This window comes from Ovis canadensis, chromosome 1 (genome assembly GCF_042477335.2).
Source record: "Ovis canadensis isolate MfBH-ARS-UI-01 breed Bighorn chromosome 1, ARS-UI_OviCan_v2, whole genome shotgun sequence".
Lineage (NCBI taxonomy): Eukaryota > Metazoa > Chordata > Mammalia > Artiodactyla > Bovidae > Ovis > Ovis canadensis.
The window spans coordinates 110969662-110992633 of record NC_091245.1 but is presented as its reverse complement, the minus strand read 5'-3'; the positions used below and the strand labels follow the sequence as shown (position 1 = coordinate 110992633).

The window sequence follows — 22972 nt, the reverse complement described above, 5'->3', positions numbered from 1 at the left end:
GAAATACTAGGGAATTCCCTGGCCATCCAATGGTTAAGATTCAGTACTTTCACTGCTGAGGACTCAGGTTCCATTGCTGGTTGCAGAACTAAGATCCCGCAGAAGAAAGTACTAATAAAACTATTATTTATTAAAGGCTCTCTCTGTGTTGAGTACTGTATCAAACTCTTCTAATATATTAACTCATGTAATACTTATGTCAACTTTGTGCAGCATTACTGTATTCAATATATAAATAAGTTTAAATATTATGCCTTAAATTTAGAGAGGCTAATGAAGGAATTTAGGGGCTTCCCAGGTGGCTCAGTGAGTAAAGAATACACCTCCAATGTAGGAGACAAATGTTTGATCTCGGATCAGGAAGATCCTCTGGAAGAGGGTATGGCAACCTATATCTGTATTCTTGTCTGGAGAATCCCATGAACAGAGGACCTGGCAGGCTACAGTCCATGGGATCACAAAGAGTCGGACATGACCGAAGTGACTTAGCACACACGCGTGTAGGAATTTGTACTAGAAATCTCCATCAGCAGACTTCTTAAAAGAATGTTATGACAGCATTCAGGAGGAAGACTTGGACTAAGGTCAGCTGAAATAAAGGGGATTAATTAGGAAAATTTTTTGAGGTTGAAAGTTGAGTGTTGGTAAGAAGCATGGAGAGGAGAAGACAGAGTGGAGAGAATTTCAGGAAGCACTGTCTTCAGGAACGAACAGGAAAGGAATATAATTAGCATCTATCTTAGCTTCCTGAATGGGAGTAATTGTTAAATGGTGGGTAATCAGAAGTAGATATGGGTTTACGGGCAATGTTAACTGTTCGAGTATGGTCTCCAATCACAACTTGGAATATACAATATTGAAATGAAAAATAGAGCATCTGTTACAGAATATCTTCTCTGATTAAATGTCTTATCTTTTCTCACACCAGGAAAACCTTTTCATACTTGAAGTGACTTGAAGGGGTAAGTTCATATTTATTTCATTCTCTCCTTGCCTTTGGCTAGAATGCAGGGAAATAAGCTAAATACCTGCACGGTCTTTCTGAGTCTTTCATGATCACAGTAGATTTTAGTGAAGGACTTGGGGAAGTAAAGCCTAGGAAAAAGGGTTCTGAGGAGAAGTCATCCTAGGACGCTTTCAGGACATCTGGTCTTGATAGTGCATTCTGACAGTGTTGATAGAATATCAGTCGTGGGTATCTTTTGCCTTTCACTTAGATCACTGTTCACAATTGAATGCTGAGGGGCTAAGTCAAAAGTGCTGGAGGAGGACACTTGCTTTGGCCAGTTTATTTTTGACAGTTGAATGAGTCTAAAATGATATGTCACCATCTTGCCTTGCATTTTGCTGATTAATACTGAGATTTGAATATGTCTTCATATGTTTATTGGCTGTAAGTATCTTCTCTCCTGCAGAAAAAAAAAAAGCTTGTTGGAGGAAGAACTTTAGAGCTGGGCTTCTTCCTGTACCTGAACTCACCTCTTCAGTGGCTGGGTAATTATTTCTACAAATCTGCCTTTTGATGTGCCTCTCTTTTCTTTCTCAGATCTATTTCTTCCAGAAACCCCAGGGTCCTGGGGTAAAACCTTTATAGTACTAAAGAAAAGAGGGGGAAAGTGATGGCTCTGAGCATGTGGTCTAACCTGAACACTGATGACTCTTGAGGGCTCAGGCATTGCTCAAAGAATGGACACACCCTTCCCTGAAGGCCTTGGTCCAGCCTACTATCTTTCATGATTAATTCATCATACCTTTCTTTCCTTTGCTGAGCTCTCTTAGACCTCAACCTCCCTCAATGCCAAAGCCAAACTCCACTTCTGTGGCTGAGTTCCTTTTTGAAGGTTTCTCCAGCTTTGGGTGGCAGCACAGGCTTGGTTTGTTTGTTGTCTTTCTAACTTTGTACCTGCTGACTCTCTCTGGCAATGCCGTTATTTTGACTATTATTCGCCTGGATCGTCATCTTCATACTCCCATGTACTTTTTCCTAAGCATGTTGTCCATCTCTGAGACCTGCTATACTGTGGCCATCATTCCCTGTATGCTTTCTGGCCTCCTGAGTCCTCATCAGACCATTTCTCTCCAAGGCTGTGCCACTCAGCTCTTTTTCTATCTAACCTTTGGTATCAATAACTGCTTCTTGCTCACAGCCATGGGATACGATCGCTACATGGCCATCTGCAACCCTCTACGGTATTCGGTCATCATGGGGAAAGAGGCCTGTATCCAGTTGGCAACTGGGTCCCTGGGAATTGGCCTGAGTATGGCCATTGTCCAGGTAACGTCTGTGTTTGGCCTGCCCTTCTGTGATGCCTTTATCATCTCTCACTTCTTTTGTGATGTGAGACCGCTGCTGAAGCTGGCCTGCACAGACATCACTATCAATGAGATCATCAACTTTTTTGTCAGTATTTGTGTCCTTGTTGTACCCATGGGACTGGTCTTCATCTCTTATGTCCTCATCATCTCCACCATCCTCAAGATTGCTTCAGCTGAGGGTCGGAAGAAGGCCTTTGCCACCTGCGCCTCCCACCTCATTGTGGTCATCATCCACTATGGCTGCGCCTCTATCATTTACCTGAAGCCTAAGTCCCAGAGTTCCCTGGGGCAGGACAGACTCATCTCAGTGACGTACACAGTGATCACCCCTCTGCTAAACCCTGTCGTGTACAGTCTGAGGAACCAGGATGTCAAAGATGCTTTGTGCAGAGCCATGGGGCGAAAACCCCTCTCCTCTCAGTGAGGAGAGTTGTGGAAGGCCTTTTCTCTCATTTCATAAACGTATATTAATTTTAATGCTGTTTTAGTAATGCTGCTAAGTATGGGATCAAGAATAGACTGAATTGGGTGCTAACACTGGAGGCTTCCATTTGAGTTAGTTGTGCTTCTCTGTGATCTCCTTAAGAGAGGATAGGAAATGACTTATCATACCCTTAAGAATACAGGGGAAAGATTTATCTGCTTGGGTCATTCATACCCATATTCTGTCACACACTCATGTACATATCTAAATATGTCCTGAGAATATGTTGGATTATACAACTACAATAAGACACAGAATTCAGCAGAGTTCTAAAAGGCTAATGAATAAAGTGCTTGGAAACCGCCTCAGAAAAACCTCTGTTGTGGTGGTGAAGGGCGTAGGAGCAATTTGTGCAAATTTTTATTTAACAAGTAAGTGTGGAGACACATGCATGTCCTTTTCTGTGGATGTTGAAAGCTTTTTGTAATCTGATTTTGCTGCTTGCTAATATCCCACCACAGCCTGAGGGATCTTCAAATGGCAAATGAACAAACGAAAAAACCCACTCTCTAAGTGGATAGAACTGCCCTAACTGACTATTTCTGGAAATGAGGAGTACAGATGCAGTAATGCAAAAGATCTTCAGCTACTGAGAGCATAGAGGTGAGTTGTCCAGCCCCAAGATGCCTAGGTAAAAACTAGTGAGAAAACGCCTCGGGAAAGGAGATCGTGATGAACAGCTTAATGCTTTCACACCTCCAACACAGGAGTGAAAGAGGATGGAGGCTGGGAGGAGCCAAGAAGAATCGGAGTTCCTTTTGCAGAGTAGACCCAAATCTTTGAAATAGTGTTATAAATGTAAACACTTTAACAACAGCTTCTGAAGTCATTTATTAATGAGAAGAAGTCTGAAGCTTGATTTAATGAAAAACTTTTCCAGTCAGCTCCTAAGCTATCGTGGCTTCCCAGCAGCTCAGTGGTGAAGAATCTGCCTGCCAGTTCAGAAGAGGTAGGTTTGACCCCTGGGTCAGGAAGATCCCCTGGAGAAGGAAGTGGCAACCCACTGCACTATTCTTGCTTGGGAAATCCCACAGACAGAAGAACCTGGCGAGCTGTAGTCCATGGGGTCACAAAAGAATTGAACACAACTCACCAACTTAACAAAAACCACCTAAGCTTTCAGACGTTAATCTTCAGAAATTTCTTCTTAGATATCCCCAAATTAAAACCTGAGTTTAAAAAACAGCGTTTTATGTCTGAGCATCACAGAAGGTGAAAGCATATGCTCTGGTTCTCTCTCCCTCATCCTTTCACTCCACTGGGCCTTCTATACTAAAGAACAGGTATAGCCTGCATTTCAGACCCAGCTTCTTCAGTCTCCAGAATCTAGCAGATCTCATGTGGTGATCCTGCAGAGGCTAAATGTCACTTGTAAGAGTGTCATGAAGTTAGCTAGGTGCTGAAAATGGGGCAAACCGATGGAAATTAACAAATCTTCTAAGTCAACTTAACATATCTAGCTTTGCTGAAAAACACTGGTGTATAAAATCCGACCAGAGATAAAAGATAAAAAATATCTTTGCCTTGGTGACCATATTTTTAGAAATGACAGAGTCAGTTTATTTCTGTTAGGATAGCCAGAAAACAGTTATATATTTTTTCTTAGTAGTTCTGTTTAGTATAGATAAAACTGTTAGGTAAAGATCTGATGGCCAGTGACACACTCACTTCAGTTTGAAATTGTATTTGGTAGCTGCTCTGGTGCAGCCCCTTCAGGACCCAAACATCTATTTCCCTAGCTGCTGGAAATGTCTTGGGCTGACAGCTTGCAGTTGAGTCCTACTTCAGGAACTACCATGCTAAAGAACTGCCATCTCCAGAGTCACAGCCCCTTCCCATGGGTAGCCTTTCCAGTGACTTATCTTTTTCAGGGTATAAAGACTGGTAACCTTTCCTCAAGAAAGTTACCCTTAAGATACCTTAAGGTACCCTTAAGATAGCTATGAAGGGTACTCCCAGATTCCCGAATTCCTATCTGTGAGATGATTTGAAGTTTTTGCATGACTCCCTCACATTTCCACTTCCCCTTCTACCTTCATCCCTCATGGGTGTTTATGCTGAGAGCACTCCTTAATAAATTTACTGCTTTCAAACCTCTGTTTCAGACTCTGTTTCCTAGAGATCCCAGTCTGAAACATTTTAGGATCCCATTGCTAGAACAGTGGTTAGTCAACGGAGACTCCAAATTTTCAGCCTTGATATGAGCTAGTGAAGGTAGAAGATCAGTGGTTCCTATATTTTAATTTTAAAAAGATGTTAATTTTCAAAAATTTAATCCTATTAATTGAATGGTATTTGCTTTGGTTCAGCTTAGTCTGTGGCAGTGCAGTATTACCTTGTTGCAAACTGGCAAAAATAAATAAATAAATAAATAAATAAATAAATAAATAAATAAATAAAAATTAGCATTTTTCTCAGAATCTACAGGAAGTCATTTCTTGGTCTTCAAAAATTTCTCTGTAAGCAAGTTCAATTTCATTGCATTCCTTACCTTGCAGTGAGATTACTGATTTCTCTCAGTGATAATTCAAAAATTGAAAATAACAGGAAAAACAGGAAAGCCTTCAAGAAGGGAAAGATTGTGGATGCTGTAAGTGATATATGCAAATGGCTTTAACAGTGATCCTGGGCACAGTTATAGAGTAACAGACCTGTGGTGGAATGTCATGGAAGCTGATAAGGCATCAGCTGGGAACTTGGACTTGGTGACTGACTGCCCAGGGCTGGGTAGACAACTTAAGGCAAGGAGATAATACTGCTCTCTGAGGTTTTCTGGGGACCCAGGCTGGCAAGTGCCTCTGCCATTCTCAACATAAAGCTCCCATTTCTGACTTCAAGGAGATGTTCTGTTGTTCCATGTTCCGTTTAATGAAAAGAGAGAAAGAGCAGAGCCTTTCTTCAAGTATTCAATTTCCTGAAATACTCACAAGGTGTATCTTTTGTCGTTCCTACTCCTAAGGGCCATGGAAATTTGTCTGCTGCTGGCCAGTAGCAGGGAGCTACTGACTTGATATTCAAAAACAAATCCTTTATTATTAGGAGTTTGTGATAGTTTATGGCAGATAATTTGGAACAGCAACCATGGGAAAGAAATTTGCTTTATGAGCTAGTCTAGACCATTATGGTAAGAGATTGGAGGTAACAGAGGGTGAAGCTGGGATGAATTATTTCTATCTAATCATTTGGTGACATTCATACTATCTCTTTGTCACAGATAGATCTTATATATATATATATATATATATATATATATATGACATCTTTATAAGTGCCATATTTGGAGGGTCCACAGAGTACTCAAGATCCAACTATGTGTTCCACAGTCCCTACAGAATAGATGTATAACTATCGGGAAAAAAAAATGTGGAAATAAATGATAGACATAAGTCTGATACAAGCCTGAAATTTAAATATATGGAAGAACACAGTGAAAGGAGAAAACAGTATGTGGAGAATGAAAGAAAAATTCATACTGGAGCTTCTTGGGGAATGTGTTCTGAACCTTTGTGCTGGAGAGTCACCACATAGAGCCAGATTCCTGTGTAATGAAAGACAAAATGTCTGGGCTAAAAAGGAGCTTAGAGACCGCCTAGGCCAAACCTCCCTTGTTACAAAGAGGAAATGGAATCTGAGACTGACAAGAACTTGCCCCAGTCACACAGCTAGTTATCAACAGCTCGAACTTCCAGGTCTGTGCTCAGTCCATAGTGCTTGCAAGCTGGGGTGAGAATGTAAATGGAACAGTCAAGACTCAGAAAGATGTATCTAAAGCTTACAAAGCCTGGACTATCCGTGTTCAATCTCTCTCAATTCTTCTGGGTCACTTAGCCTCAGACCAAATACAGGAGTAAGTAACTTGCTCTTCAGCCTGATGCATAGCTGTGTGTAAAACACCATGAGACTGGATGTTGTTAATGAATGTTCTGTATGACTCTGGTCTCAAGGCTGTAACTATAATAAACCTTCTATCTTTTCTTAAAGGTAGGGGAATATCTAGGAATAGCAGCAAGGAGCTTCCTATAGGGACTTTTCCTGGCCTATTGTTGCAGAAAAAAATCCCTTCTCCACTCATAAAGCCTCTTTACACAAAGCCAAGTGCCACAGCCCTTTCCTGGGAATCTGGTCACTGTCTGTCTGAAATTATTAAAAAAACAGCATGGACAGTGTTAAGGAGGTTCATATCAGTGTTAGGGCTCAATGTGGGCTGTCTCTAAATATGCCACGATGATATATTGAATATTTTGAATTAAAGTTACTTAAGAAGCAGGGTGGATGGATTTGGGAGTTTGGGATTAGCAGATGCAAACCATTATATATAGGATGGATAAACAACAGGGTCCTACTATATGACAGAGGGAACTATATTCAATATTCTGTAATAACCATAATGGAAAAGAAATGAAAATGAATATGTATATATATAACATGAGGAGCTCAGCCCAGTGCTCTGTGAGGACCTAGACAGGTGGGATGGAGTGAAGGGATACATACAACTATCCTCCAATTAAAAATAATAATAAGAAGAAAACCTTGTTTCTTCTTTTATTTAATACCTCAAGCCCAATCTCTGTTTAGATTCTTCATGAATTGAGCACTCCAAACCTAAGCTTCTCTGTCCTGTCAATTCCTTTCAAATGTATCATTTCTTTGTCTAAAAAGTATAAAGGTTGCCTGCTTTGGCCACTTGTTAGGTCCCATTTCTATAAGACTTCTGAGCACATGAATTAAAATTTCTTTCTTTTTCTTCTCTTAATTTGTCTCGTGTCAACTTTATTATTAGTTCAGCCACAAGAACTCAAGGGGATGAAAGGGTTTCCCTCATACCAACAGCAGATACCTATATTAAAAAAAAAAAAGAGCTTTAATAATTTCTCTATTCTTTATGACCTCTTTGGAGAAAATGGGACTTGTCAGTCTTATGAATATTTACAAACGTTCCCCCTAGTTCACTTCCTTAAGTTTTTAATTGTTCAAAAAAACAGATAAACTAAAGGTGCTCTGATCTCCCATTTCCTGTTGTAAACTCCTGGTCGGCACCGACAGTACCTTGCTCTCTTTTCTAATGCTTTCCCCAAAGCCCCATATAACTGTCTCCATGAGAAGAGGTCTGGCAGGGGTGGGAGAGAAAAGACTGGGACTTTGTTTGAGATCTCATTCAGTCTTGTACTTTTTCATTGTGAGAGTTATGATTATGTGCGAGTCTCTCTAAGATGCTTAGTTCAGGCACTGTAAGAGGATATACAAGATTTAATTTGGGGAGATAAGAGAGGAGTGAAACAATCACAGGGAACTCTTAGATGGAGCCTCACCCCCAGAATTCAGGGGCTCAAGTCTGCCCCAGATTCTGCCAAGAGCTAAAAGTTCATGTGATAGTAAGTGAAGAGAGAGCATAAAAATGATCAGTTTCATCAGCACATCCTTCCTTGTCTTCTCATTCGTAGGTCAGACTTACAATGGAGAGAACATTACAAAAGAGAACATTTCTAATCTAGGACTTCATGGTTATGCCTCAAAACTAGCAAGCCTCGAATACTTAAAAGTGTCACATTGCATGGTTTCATACTTTTATTCAAGTTGTATATCTCTTTTACAGGTTCTAATAAATGAATCTACTCATTTCTTTACTTATATAAATGATGCTTATTGAGCACTTCCTATTACATGCCACTCGATCAGTTTAATGAAGCAGTTCTATAAAGCCGTGAGCTTTTTCTATGTACCTTGTGAGCTGTCTTTGACAACTGAGAAGCGTTTACTAAAGCCAAAAACCTCTGCTATTGCAGAGGTTTCTTGAGGAGTGACATCAGTTCCCTGGGGGATCTGGTTTAGGCTGTGGGTCCGTAAATCTGTTGCGTTTTCTGATTCTCTTCATCTTCAAGAGTAACGTGAACTGCTGCTGGGTCGAGATAAGCAACCCTGTGTCCACAACAAACAGAATCAGCACCAACAATGGGATAAGAAATTGTAGCCAGAAATAGTTGCTTTGAGTGTACTCTAGAGGCAATAAGAAACATAACTCAAATTAGGAATTGAAAAGTGAGATTAAAGTCTTCATCTCCCCTAAAAGAAGGATCCAACATGGTCCTTCACCTTCTAGCATGAAATGACATCCAGGAGCAGAGACAAAACACTCACAGGTTTGAGTTCCTTAGTCTGTGCCCCCTGAAGCCCTAGGGAGTCCTAAGTATTTCCCCCACAGTCCCTTGGCTTGTCTGGCCAATATGCCTAATGGGAAAGGTCATAGGAAAGATGATCCCTTCCTTGGAGCCTCACGAGACCAGTGTCCACATAGGACATGGAGGTGGGAAGCAGACAGAGTAAGGGCAGGGGGTCACCAGTGCCTTATTTCTCAAACAGTCATCACTCATTGCATGTCTGTTGGGTGAAATTAAGATATTGGGCTAGATCATAAATATTAATAAGTTGGCTTCCCAGGTTTGATCCTTGGGTTGGGACAATCCCCTGGAGGAGGAAATGGCAACCCACTCCAGTATTCTTGCCTGGAAAATCCCATGGACAGAGGAGCCTGACAGGCTAAGTTCATGGGGTTGCTGAGAGTCAGACACAATGGAGCGACTGAGCAAGGCAAGCAAGGCAATAAGTAAATTGTCTTTCAATTCCACTGTTTTGTGATTCTGCTATTCTATTTACAAAGTAGTGATTTTTTTGTGATTTTTCTAGAATTTTAGAACCCTAGAATATTATAGCCAGAAATTACTCACAGGTCACCTAGACTGGTGACTCTCAACACTAGCTGCCTATTACCATTACCTGGAAGAGCTTTTAAATATTGATGTCCAGGTCTCATTCCAAGCTAATTAAGTTAGAAGCTCAAGGGATGATATACAGACATCAGTATTTTTTTTTAATTCTGCAAACAATTTTAATGAAGTTTAGTCCAAACCCTTTATTTTATAGATAAAGATACCGGAAGCATAGTGAAAATCAAACAATGGGTCTCCAATTAGTTAACAGAGAACTACCATTAGAAATTAATTGTGGCTTCTGATCTCATGTTTTTTAAGATTTTGGCATGAGCAAAGTGTACCAAGCAAATGTCTTATTTCCTCATTGCAAAGCAAATATTTTAAAGGCTCCTTCTTTTATATGAAATTTGGAAATGGCAGCGTTTCATTGACTACAGAGGCAGCCTGCCTGACTACTCTTTCCATATCAAACCCTCTTTCTCATCTCCTAATTTACAGGCACACAGCCTGTCGACTTAGTTTCCTTTCCCATCCCTCATAGGCTAGAATAGACTCTTCAAGCTATAAAGAGTTTGTTCCTTCAACTTTGAAACTCTTTTTCTATTTGATAAATGTAAGTTTCTCCCCAGAAGCAATAGATGACTTTGCTTGACTAGTATTTAACAGTTAAAAAAAAAAATCCATTTTACAACTATTGCATTTGACATCTGTAAACATTACATAATGTGAGAAGGTATTACTGTTGCCATTGAACAGTAAGGAATCTGAGACAGAGACTAAGGGATATACTCTACCCCTGGTCTCCTCATTGCAAATCTAGTAGACTTTTCAGGGAATCACAGTTGCTTGCATTCTATAGCTTCAATTGCATTAAGCTCAAATGTTCTTTCTCCTTTCCCCTGCTATGGATTCATTCCCTTTCCTTCACCAACTTACGTTTTTTTACTATAATCTTGAGTTTATTAGAGGTGTAGTTGAGCCTCTGAATTCTGCCCACACAGTAATAGATGCCACTGTCCCCTTCTGTGACATTGGTGATGGAGATGTTGTGGTTTTCATACCAGTACTTGAGAGCTCTGTTATCTTTGTAGTAGATCACCTTGAAGGCATTCAGATTCTTCCAACTGTGGCACCTGAGGAAGAGGGACTCACCCTCCATCATCACCTCAGCAGAGGCCTGAAGGATCAACCAGTCTGAAGAATATTCATTAAGATATTTATTTAACAATGACAGATAAAATAAAATAAAAATAAGATAAATAAAAACGATCATGCAGAGAGTGCGTATCAGAAACCTTTATCATTAACCCATTTCTTGGCTCATAAGGTCAATAAAAAGGAAACACAAAATAATGCTTCCAGCCTGTCTCCTCTGTTGATAAATACTCTCTCCTCCTGAAAGGCAATTCTGGGGCCACAACATCGCTGACACTTCTGATAAGCCCACCCATAGGAGGTCTGAAACCCATTATCCCTTTCAGCTCTATTGTTGCATTTGGTCACTAAAGGGGAACTAAACCTACTCTGCCTGGAGAGTCCTAGCCTAGTAGAGTTGTCCTCTCTAAACTTATAGGTACTTCCCCGTTCTATTAATCACAGTAAGCCTCCAGCTTCCTCAGAACATGCATCACAATTTGAATTAATTATTTGTGTAACTATTGATTGGATGTCCATTTCCTCATTGGGCTCTCTACTTCAGAGGTCAGGAGCATGTCTGTTCCTTTCATCATATCTCCAGGGCCTAATAATACCTAGGAATCGGTAGATTCTCAATGAATGTTTGTCAATAATGAGTCAGTAAAATATAAGAGTCAGGTTGTATGGCTAATGTCATTTTAAGAACTCAAAATTTAGAATAGAAACATGTCTAGGTTGCAAAAGCATATTTTATTTAGGAGCAATCCTTGAGGACTTTTCTAGAATCTACTCCAAAAGAATAAAGAAGCTATTTTACACTGCTTTAGTTTCTACTTAGAATTTGTACACAGATGTTGAAAGATCTCTTTTCACTCAAGAGAAAAAATACAAAATATGCTTATACTTTAAAAATATTTATATTTAAAAATATAAAACAAAATATAAATGACCTAGCTGTTTAAATGAAATCATTACTTTGTTCACTGAACATTTACAAAGTAACCCACATATGCCTGAGCACACTGTACTAATTGTTGTCAGCAGGAGAGTGATGAAGCAAACATAAGCTTTGTTCTTAAGTAAAAGTAGAGTACAGGAGGAATGTAAAGAGATAGCTTTCAAAATCAAGAGTGCAACTTACTGCTTTACCATATGTAAAACAGATAGCCAAGGGGAATTTCGCTCCATGTTTCAGGAAGCTCAAACAGGGGCTCTGTATCAACCTAGAGGGGTGGGGTGGGGAGGGAGAAGGGAGGGAGGTTCAAAAGGGAAGGGATATATATATATATACCTATGGCTGATTCATGTTGAGGTTTGACAGAAAACAACAGAATTCTGTAAAGCAATTATCCTTCAGTTAATAAATAAAAAAAATTAAACAAAAGAGTACAACTTAATATTCAGGTCATGACACATGGAAATGGTAAAGTAACTCTTTAAATCAAAGAGCTCTTTGTAATGTTCATATATCCAGTATGCCATTTGACCATGTAATATGCATCTGTACCCAGGTAGAGAAGATAGAAATGAAACAGCCTAGCGGAGTAACATTGGGAGATTACTAGAATATTGAAAGAAGGCAGAAGGGCAGATGGAGTAGAGGCTGAAGAAGAGAGATGGACCTGTATGTGGAGAGAGACCCAGAGTTCAACCTTGCTTCTCTAAGCCTTGGAATAACTTGCTTTTTCCCTATTTTCAGATGGGCCATTCCGCACATGAGTGAATTGATATTTCTGTAACCCTGGAACTTACCACTGATGACGTTTAGGTACACAGGTTCACTAATGGCAAATCCTTTGATTCGGCATTGGTATTCCCCACTGTCCTGCATGCGTGCTTTCACAATGTCCCATCTTGAATTTGTCTCTTTCAAAGTGGTTCCATTGTGGATCCACACAGAGGACTCATTTTCAGAGGATCTGTTCGCACCACATGTAAGAGTCACAGTTTCTCCTCTAAATATTTCTCTCCATGGTGGATTCAAGGACACCTTAGATTTCCAGTTGGCTTTGAGAAGAACAGATTGTGGAAAGAGATATGGAAGGAGGGAAAATATCATTGAAATCTGTTCAGCTTCCAGAGTACAGACATAATAATAGTCAATCAATGATCAATCTACCCTTAAACTGTTGGTGATAAGAATCTGTCCTGAGTCCTAGGATTAAAGGAAGGAAGAAAGAATCTTGTGGTCCCACCTAGGGACCCTAGCTCCCAACTTAGGAAAAAACAGGGCATGAATGTAAGATATTAAAAAACAAAAGAGGATAACCCCTCTAATTTTCTTGATTCCAATTTCAGTATCTGTAAATGAGGATTGAAGTCTCTTTTCAAGCAGAGATTATGTCTGAGATGTTCATACATAGTTCAGCACAATGACTACTACACAGTGAGTATTCATTAAGTATTTATTGAGTTGATGAATGAGTGAATAATGGATGAATTAAGGTAGTGGACTAAATGAAATATATGGCTTCTTCCAGCTCTAAATTTTTATGACTATTTAATTGTGAGTGAATAGGGAATGGAAATTATATGTCAATTCTGGAAGGTACTGAAAATCACCAAGAGGATCAGTCTTAAAAGGCTTTCAAGAACAAAGAGATGTGGTACAAATTTGCGGAACGAAGACTTTGGAAGTGGCCAGGTGGTGATGAGGAAGAGGTGATATGTCCAAAAGAGAACTAGACTTGGATTTAAGGGACTTATGTTAGAATCCAGTGCCTTGTTGGCCATGTAACCTCCAACAAATTACTTAATCTGAGTTTCAGTATCCTCAATTATAAAATGGCAGTAATAATATCAGGGATGATGACATAAGAATTCAATGAGTTTATATCACAGTATCTGGAGCAGAGGCTGAGACAGATGCTCAGCAGACATAATTGTTTGCATAAAAGAGGAAAGGGTGACTTGAGAGAATGAAACGCTGTGTGGGAAGCTTTTGAATGGGGGAAAGAAGGAAGACGAGGCAGGTGGAAGTGTGATAGACAGGGAAGAACAGATTAATAATCATTAAAAAATAGATGATGGGATGAAGGGAAAGGATGAAGGGCGGGCAATTTCCAAACACATTGAAATACTGAGAGAACAAGAACAGAGGACTCACCTGCTGACATGCCATCTGGAGCTGCAAAATCCAGAGACAATAAGTTAGTATCTGACTCCAGCCTTCTGGATACCTGAAGACTGGGATCTGGTTATGATGCTGAGGTCTACATCCATGGAGTTTTAAGGGCCAACCATCTTTTCAGGACTCTGTTCAAGGGAGAGAAGGAGCTTCTCTCCTTCCTCTGCTGTCCCTCCTTTACCCTCTAGGAAAAGCCAGCTTGATAGCAAGGACCAGACTTTCCGTCCGGCTTCCTCCTTAGATGATGCCCAACCCCACTTCTTCTGCTATCCAGCTCGTCCTCCCTACAGAATCCCCGGGGAATCACCCGCAGTTTGCTCATAACCTAGAAAAAGTCAGCAATAAAATTGTCAACTTTCCGTCGCCAGCCGCTCCCCCAATCTGTTCTGGCCCCTTCGGGGGGCTGGTAACTCTACTTACAGAAAAGCAGCAGAGCTATCCACAGCAGGGCAGGGGCTCCCATGGGAATAGTAGGCATCTTCTCCGTGGCCTCCAACTGAGCTGCAGAGATCCAGGGCCTTAGAATAAACTTGAAAGTAAAAAGGAGAAGGAAACGTTCTCTGTGTCATATCTGGTTAATGCATCAGCTGCACCTAGGTTTGCTTCCTTCTCTGGAGATAACATTCAGAGTGGTGCTTAAAAGGGCAATTTTATATATATAGTTTTAAAATCATTTATTGATTTTTTTTCTTTTTTTTGATTGCACTGCACAGCATTCAGGATCTTAATTCCCCAATCAGGGATTGAAACCGTGCCCCTTGCAGTGGAAGTGAATGCACAGTCTTAACCACTGGACCACCAGGGAGGCCTCCAGGGCAACTTTATATTTACCCCCCTACTCTACATTCCACCTCCGTGCACACACCTGGAATCTAGTGGGAGAGAGGCAGAAGGGGCACGCAGGAACAAACCTTTCTTAAACTATCAACGTATAGTTATTTTGTTTGCAACTTAGAAAAGTGGGGTGCAGAGGAGAGAAGAATAAAAATAACAGTTAATTATTCACCTAATATAGGTCAGGCACTATGCTAAATATACCTTATGCTTCATTCATTTCTCAAAACAATTCTATGAAGAGGTACCATCGTTATTTACATTTTATAGAAAGGAAGATTGGAGCTTAGAGAAGTAAAGTCATTTATCTTCGAGTACTCCCTAGTAAATGGCTAATTTGGGACTCAAACATTTGAAAAATCGAATCCTAGAGTAAGACTCACAATCATGATGATCTCCTGTTTATGCATGTCTACAAGTATGGCCAGAATTCTAGCTGAAATTCTGTTGTGGTTCTCCAGAGTTACCAACCCTCTTGTTACCTAATTTCCTGCTGATCCATTAGTGCACAAATCCACAAATTTTCATCTGCTTCCCTGATGACCCACTGTCCGACCAGCCAAATTGGAGATATTTTTGGAAACTCCTTCTCTCCATGGGTCCTGATGAGGTCTACAATACAGGAAGGCAGATGTTAAACCATAACTTACAGGGATCTCAGTAATATAATTTATTTTATTTTATTGCTCTAGCTTTTGTCCATTTTTATGTTTCTAGTCCTCTAGCCTGATCACCCGTTCTCCTTTTTTTTTTTTTTTTTTTTTTTATTTTTTTCCGTTCTCCTTTAAATCCACATTTGTTTTCTTCCCTCCAGGACCTCAATGACTAATTTTTAATTCTAGGTCAGAATTAGTCACCTTCTTCCAGGATTTGATATTGATAATGATACTGGAGATAATACCTCTATAAATATCTACACTGGCTTGCCCTCCACAAAGTTTTTTTCCATGTGTGGTATTATTATTTGGCCCTTGCCAAAGCTCTGAAATAGCAGAGGCAAAATGAAGTCAGCAAAGCCCCACTCTATCATGCCAGCTTTTGCATGCTGACTGGTTTTTTTTTTAAATATATATAATTATATGTATTTATGTATGTATTTGCTGTACTGGATTTTCATTGCTGCATGTGTTTTCTCTAGTTGTGGCAAGCAGGGGCTACTCTGTAGTTGCAATGCATGGGCTTCTCATTGCTGTAGCTGCTCTCGTAGTGGAGCATGGCCTATAGGGCCTGAAGGCTTCAGTAGTTGCTGCCCATGGGCTCAGTAGTTGCAGTTCCTGGGCTCTAGAGCACAAACTCAACAGTTGTGGCCCATGGGCTTAGTTGCTCCTCAACACGTGGGGTCCTCCTGGACCACATATCAAACCTGTGCCTCCTGCATTGGCAGGAGTACTCTTTACCACTGAACCACCAGGGAAACCCCACCAATTGTTGAATTAAGACTAATGAATTAAACATAACGTCACTGCACTTAAAGATCTAACCAAAGCTTTCAGCTTCTCTGAAATTAGAGAATATGAGTCTACAGATTCCTAAACAGAAAGTTTCAGATAAGAAAGATTGTGACCAGTCCCAGGTTGTGCAATATCTTAGTGACAGATCTTTAAAGAAAGCAGAGAGTTATTTTGGAAAGTGTAAGTATTTAAAGATCTGAATTCAAATACTCCTAAGTATTTATGTGGTTAGAGTTTACCTATAAAATAGAGACATGATGATATCTAGATCATGTCTTATTATGTGGTTTAAGAAGGTAATAAATGTGTAAAATGCATTGATCAGCATCTGGTATGGTGATGTAATGTATGTAATGGTATGTAAAAGATGCCCCATAAATCTATCTTTCCCCTCCTTTATTGTTGTTGTTGTTGTTCAGTTGCTAAGTAAGGTCTGATTCTTTGTGACACCATGGACTGCCGTGCTCCAGGCTTCACTATCTCCAGGAGTTCACTCAAACTCATGTCCACTGAGTCAGTGAGGTCATCCAACCATCTCATCCTCTATTGCCCACTTCTCCTCCTGCTCCCAATTTTGCCCACCATCAGAGTCTTTTCCAATGACTCGGCTCTTCCCACTAGCTGGCCAAAGTATTGGAGCTTCAGCTTCAGCATCAGTCCTTCCAATGAATATTCAGGGTTGATTTCCTTTCAGATTGATTGGCTTGATCTTATTTGCAGTCCAAGGGACTCTCAAGAGTCTTCTCCAGTACAATTTGAAATCATCATTTCATTGGTGCTCAACCTTCTTTATGGTCCAACTCTCACATCCGTACATGGCTACTGGAAAAATCATAGCTTTGACTATACAGACCTTTATCAGCAAAGTGATATTTCTGCTTTTTAATACATGATTTAGGTTTGCCATAACTTTTCTTCCAAAGAGAAAGAGTCTTTTAATTTCATAGCTATAGTCACCATCCATGGTGATTTTGGAGACCACGAAAATAACACCTGTCACTGTTTCCATTGTTTCCCCATCTATTTGCCAGGAAGTGATGGGACTGGATCCCATTTATTACCATTATTCAATAAAGACTTACGAGAAACATGCATTTCAGCCACCTCATGCGAAGAGTTGACTCATTGGAAAAGACTTTGATACTGGGAGGGATTGGGGGCAGGAGGAGAAGGGGACGGCAGAGGATGAGATGGCTGGATGGCATCACTGACTTGATGGATGTGAATCTGAGTGAACTCTGGGAGTTGGTGATGAACAGGGAGGCCTGGCGTGCTGCAATTCATGGGGTCGCAAAGAGTTGGACACAACTGAGCAACTGAACTGAACTGAACTGAAGGCTATGGTTTTTCCAGTGGTCATGCATGGACGTGAGAGTTGGACCATGAAGAAAGCTGAGCGCCGAAGAATTGGTGCTTTTGAACTGTGGTGTTAGAGAAGACTCTTGAGAGTCCCTTGGGCTGCAAGGAGATCCAACCAGTCCATCCTAAAGGAGATCAGTCTTGGGTTTTCATTAGAAGGACTGATGCTAAAGCTGAAACTCCAATACTTTGGTCACCTCATGTGAAGAGTTGACTCATTGGAAAAGACTCTGATGCTGGGAGAGATTGGGGGCAGGAGGAGAAGAGGACGACAGAGGATGAGATGGCTGGATGGCATCACCGACTTGATGGACATGAGTTTGAGTGAACTCTGGGAGTTGGTGATGGACAGGGAGGCCTGGCGTGCTGTGATTCATGGGGTCGCAAAGAGTCAGACATGATTGAGCGACTGAACTGAACTGAACTGAAGGCAATCAGCAAATACATAGGATGTTTTACTTGATAACCAGTATGTTATGCCGATATAACTTACATAAGTAATCTCACTCCTCCCCATAGTGATGAAGAAGAGAGTATTATAGGAAAGAATAGAATGGAAAAAAATTGCTTGGGGAAGAGGAGAAGAAAGAAATTGGGAAGATACAATTTTTGAGGCATTGTCAGAAGGCAGTACCTATATGAACATACCAAGATCCTAAAAGAGACAAAGATGGAATCTGTTTCACCACTTTGTTGAGAGTTTGTCCAGGAGAGCTACCAGATATTCTTTTACCCTAGGGCAGCGATTCTATGATAAAATTATCCTTCGGAGACAGCCACTTTACTGTGACTCGAAAAGTCTATTTTAAAGCCTCCCCCCAAGTCTTCAGTTATTCCCTGCTTGAATGGGAGGTGGACTGGAATTCAAGATGTACTACTTAATATGGAGAGAATAAGGTTTGTCGTTGACACACTATTTTGATTTCCTCTACTATCCTAAAGCAAAGCTTCAGTGTCCAGCAGTGAAATGAAGGTAGTGTTTTGGTGGCAGTAATAGCAATGATTTAACCAATTCAACTAAAGTGGTTCATTAAAGCTTAAAAACAAACCAAGCCACCCATCCTCAACTCACACAACAGCAAAACCAAAAATATCAACATCAGGAAGAATAGACCATATCCTTATTTCCATACTATAAAACCACAGGTACCCAAAGGAACAAAATGAGAATTCAGAAGGGACAAATAAACACAAGATTACATCATAGTTCTGCTCAACCCTAACATAACTGGTTGATTCACCAGTCAAGTCCCACACATCCTTTATCTTATTATAAAATAAAAATTCTCCAAATTTTATTGTCCACTACCTGGGTGGAGTGTGCGATTGATTTCTTGCATTCTGCCTGTAGATATCAGAAACATGTGCTCACTGGGACCCAGAGATTTTGTCCTAATCTCACTTCTTATAATAAGCACTGAATCCACACATTCATGTGTTCAACACTCATTAACAACATCTCTGTCCCAAATTTTGACCCATTATTGGTTTTCAGAAACCTTAGTGGTTTGGGTGTTTTTTTGTTTTGTTTTGTTTTGGGCCTTACTGCACAGCATGCAAGACCTTAGTTTTCCAGTGAGAGACTGAACCCAGGCTCACTGCAGTGGAAGCAGAGTCTTAGCCCCTGGACCACCAGGGAAGTCCCCCAGACCTTTATCTGTTCTTCCCTTTGTATCAGTGGGGAATTGAAACTCAACTTCCCGTGCATGAACTATTAGGATCTACTCATTGTCAGGTGTCCAGACGAGGCATCTCTGTGGCACCCTGTAGATAGGGAACAGTCTGAACCATAAGGTGCACTCAAGCCAATGTGGCCTTTGCCTTATAAATACCATGTTCCAGTCAAGAGACCTAGAGGGCCTCTGACTTTCCTTTCTGCCTCCAACAGGTACAATCAGTAAGTGACCTGATCTTTCCTTCAGAATAGACAGAACAGAATTATAAGCCTGCTGAGGAAGCTTCCTAGGAAGAATGGTAATGTAAAAAACAAAAAAGAAAAAGAAAAAAAAGAAAAATGAATGCTGGGCTATTATATTAAATTTAAAAATTAAAAGAAAAAAATTATTATCCAGGAATATTTTAAAGAGATTAAGTGTAACTGATTAGGTATTCAGGCTCTGAGCAGGCCCTGGAGTTTCATTCTCAGCTTAGATCACATATTGGTTACCTGGCTCTCCACAAGTTACTAAATCTCTCTGTGACTCAGCATCTTCTCTGGTTAAATGGGGATAGTGGCAGCAATTGTTGTTGAGGGTATTAAATGAGTTAATATAGTAAAAGCTTTATAAGAGAGGCTGGTAGATAGTAAACGCTGTGTATGATTTTATTACTGTTATTGCAATCATTTTATTAGGATCCTTTGGACTTTGGAGCAGCAGAGAGAAACTCTTTCTGTCCACAGGAAAATGAGCAGGAAAGGCTACTGGTCCAGAAGGCAGTGCAGCCTGGATCACAGAGGAGTGATGGTGCCTCAAGGAGACTCTTCCTCCACTCACAGGTTAGGGGGTAGAGGAGAGAAGTTGCTCTGTGGGAGTCCTGAGAGCATTACCAGGTGTGGTTCTAGACAAAGTCCAGTTTTGCAGTCAGCCCTTAAGCCACATGTAATGTAGGCTAGGTTTATTTTACCCTTCCTTACAGAATTACACAGTTGAAAATGGTAACAATCCTTGTTTTAAAGGAATCCCTTTTAGGCTGTTAGCAGATAAGCACAAGAGGTCTTAGTCCAGCCAAGGATATTTGCATTTTAATAGTAGCTTTTGGAAGCTGGGAGGAGTAGCTTGTTGCTTGTCTCAGTGATGAGTGTGCAGGATACATTTTTAGCATTTAGTAGGCAACCCAACGTCCTGTAATACCCAGGGCAGCCTTGCATAATATAAAGAATTGTTCTGCCTTCACACTGTTTTCAAATGTCCATCCAGGTATTTTATAATTATTCAAGCCCTGAATCTATCTAACAAATAATGCAAAGCATTTTTACATTTTTTCATATATACTGGATTCTATAGGAAAGAAACTATTGTGTCCTCTGATGGAAGATTATTCTTGTGCCACTTGTAAACTGGCTTTGCCTTTTGGTGGATATAATAACCAAGTCAAAGTTTGGGAAGAGGGACGATTTATTATCGCTAGCAGTAAACAGGGAGATCTTTCCCAAAACAGTATCTCCCTGAAGAGCAAAACCAGGAAAGTCTTAAGCTAAGGGAACAGATATATTCATGAAGGGGCTTGGGCAGAAGAGAATCAGCATACAATTGCGGCCAAGGTTGAGTACAAGCTTTAGCTGATTGAAGCCAAGAGGGTCAGCATCATTGTTCTGTCCTCCACCTTGGTTACTGCAGAACTCAAAGACCATATCAGATTGTTGTGTATATCTCTTAAGGAGGAACTAGAACCCTGTCTTATAGCTGAACTCTTGTTTCTTGACTGCTTTTTCTTTGTTCTTAGATTCCCTTATTTAAGATCATTGATTAGTGAGACCTGTTGAAGGGTAAACATTGTGACCAGGCTTAGATCACAAAATGGCTTCTCACGTTAAGAAAGTCAATCCTGGTTCTCTTTCTCCATGGATTCCCCTACATTATCTGCTTACATTTGGTTTTCCTAGAAGAGCATCCTTGGATCATTCACTGTTTCCCCAAATCAGATCACCAACAGCCACACTGTTCCTGATCATTGTATTGTTACCAGATTAGTCAACTAGACCCCACCAGGATCCTAGCCATCCCTTGCCTTAGCCAGGGAGGTCCTTTTTCTTTTTGGATCTGTGCTGCCAATAAGGAAATTGATGTTGAGATTAGAACAGCATCAGCTTTATTCAATGGTCAAAGAATGAAGAAGCAGGAACTTGGCTCACAAATCAATGTCTCAGCCTAGTGTAGACAGAGAAACCATGTATGTAAGAAGGTCAAAGTGAAAGGGAAGGAATTGGAAAGTGTGGGAAGAATATTCATAAGTAATCCAAGCACAGGGCTATGGTTTGGACCTGGAACTGATGCAGCACTCCTGTTCAGTCCTTGTATGGGCTTTTCCAGTTGTTGTCATGGCAACTGTTAACTGTCACAGCACCTATGGGCATGTCACTTAGCATATGCTAATATATTACAATGAGCATATAATGAGACTCTAGGACACTTCTACGGACCACTAGAAGTCAAATCTTCTGCTGTCTTGGGTCTAGTTGGCTCTAATCAGTTCTTGCTTTTCTCTTTGCAGCTTCCTTCTGAATCTTAGATAAGAAGGGCAGAGGTATGACTCTTGGGCAACAGCTTTGGTAACTGTATCACCAATACCTCACTGCTGTATAGGGCTACTATAGATGTCACACTTATCATGGATATACTTTCTTACTGTAAGTTATTTCATTTTATTTCTTTTTTATATTAAGACTGGAAATTATATTGATTTTAAAATATATGTGTGTGCATAGGTAGAAGTGAGGGAATCCAGTTTCAAGTACCTGAAACTTCCACAATTTTGGAGCATCTTCCTTAAAAACATGATTAGAAAATTATGAATACAGTATTAGGTATTAAAATGACTATTTATCTAAAACAAGAAAACAAACTCAACAAATTGCAAAATATAAAAGCTGAAAAAGGACATCAGTATTATAAAATCCAGAAATAGTTTTCCTACATATCTTTACAACATACTCTGGTCTCCTCTTCATTGGACAGTGATATCACAATATCACATTTTAAAGAATGTTGCTGCTGCTGCTGCTAAGTCACTTCAGTCATGTCCGACTCTGTGTGACCCCATAGACGGCAGCCAACCAGGCTCCCCCATCCCTGGTATTCTCTAGGCAAGAACATTGGAGTGGGTTGCCATTTCCTTCTTCAATGCATGAAAGTTAAAAGTGAAAGGAAGTCGCTCAGTCGTGTCCGACTCTTTGCAACCCCATGGACCACAGCCTACCAGGCTCCTCTGTCCATGGGATTTTCCAGGCAAGAGTACTGGAGTGGGGTGCCATCACCTTCTCCACTGGGAAAGAAGAAATTTTCCTCTACCTTTCTTGGTTCTTCAGGCGAGGCTAAGAAATGAATTGACATGAGAGAGGTTAATAGGAGAAAATCAAACAAAAGTTTAATGTTATGTAGACATGGGAGGAACTCAGGAGAACTGAGTAACTCATGAAAAGGGCAAAAGCCCTCACCTAAAATACTACCCTCAGCTAAAGACAAAAAAGGTTGTGGAGGGTATAGGGAGTCAACTGTGGAAGGTTACCTGGAAAAGCACAGCAAAAAAGGGTAAGATTGTCATGCAGATTTAAGTCTGTGCCTTCTCCTTTAATAAGAATCTCTAGAGATTTTGTCATCCTCTTCTTCCTGTTTCAGAGAGGGAGACAGACTTACAGATGGAGATTTCCCTTAAAAACTTTTCCTACGAAAGATTAACTTCTACTTGGTTTTCAGATTTCCCTCCCTGTTTTTTATTAGAAAATAACCAACTTAAAATACTTAATCTGCCAAAGAGACATATTTGGGGGTAGCAACTTTTGCTTCTCTACAAGATAAACTAGAAAAATAATTCATTCTTCAGCATCACTGATCTGCAT

General features: G+C 40.3%; 2 protein-coding genes across 3 annotated transcripts; one reads left to right on the top strand and one right to left on the bottom strand.

Annotated features, from left to right (window-relative positions):
- The first annotated feature begins 1795 nt into the window (after nt 1-1795).
- Nucleotides 1796-2740, top strand: LOC138437911 (olfactory receptor 10J3-like). Its single transcript, XM_069586057.1, has one exon. It carries the CDS (start codon nt 1796-1798, stop codon nt 2738-2740), a length of 945 nt encoding a protein of 314 aa, XP_069442158.1.
- A 5610-nt stretch (nt 2741-8350) lies between these two features.
- On the bottom strand, nt 8351-14384 carry FCER1A (Fc epsilon receptor Ia). Of its 2 annotated transcripts, none has more exons than XM_069577323.1 (5): nt 14192-14384; nt 13751-13771; nt 12397-12651; nt 10444-10701; nt 8351-8794 (listed from the first exon to the last, which is right to left on the bottom strand). In XM_069577323.1, exons 1-5 carry the CDS (start codon nt 14247-14249, stop codon nt 8604-8606), a joined length of 783 nt encoding a protein of 260 aa, XP_069433424.1. In that variant the 5' UTR covers nt 14250-14384; the 3' UTR covers nt 8351-8603. The 2 variants fall into 2 exon arrangements, with proteins under 2 accessions (XP_069433424.1, XP_069433429.1); XM_069577328.1 differs by having other exon boundaries at nt 8351-8716; nt 14192-14303.
- Between the last annotated feature and the right edge of the window lie 8588 nt (nt 14385-22972).

Bases quoted from the DNA above. Each gene is read 5' to 3' on its own strand.
- LOC138437911 (XM_069586057.1), top strand. From the start codon at position 1,796: ATGCCAAAGCCAAACTCCACTTCTGTGGCTGAGTTCCTTTTTGAAGGT.
- FCER1A (XM_069577323.1), bottom strand. From the start codon at position 14,249: ATGCCTACTATTCCCATGGGAGCCCCTGCCCTGCTGTGGATAGCTCTG. The intron at 12,652-13,750 runs GTGAGTCCTCTG...TTCTTCTCAAAG, and splicing joins TCCAGATGGCATGTCAGCAG to CCAACTGGAAATCTAAGGTG. The intron at 10,702-12,396 runs GTAAGTTCCAGG...AATATTCTTCAG, and splicing joins GTACCTAAACGTCATCAGTG to ACTGGTTGATCCTTCAGGCC.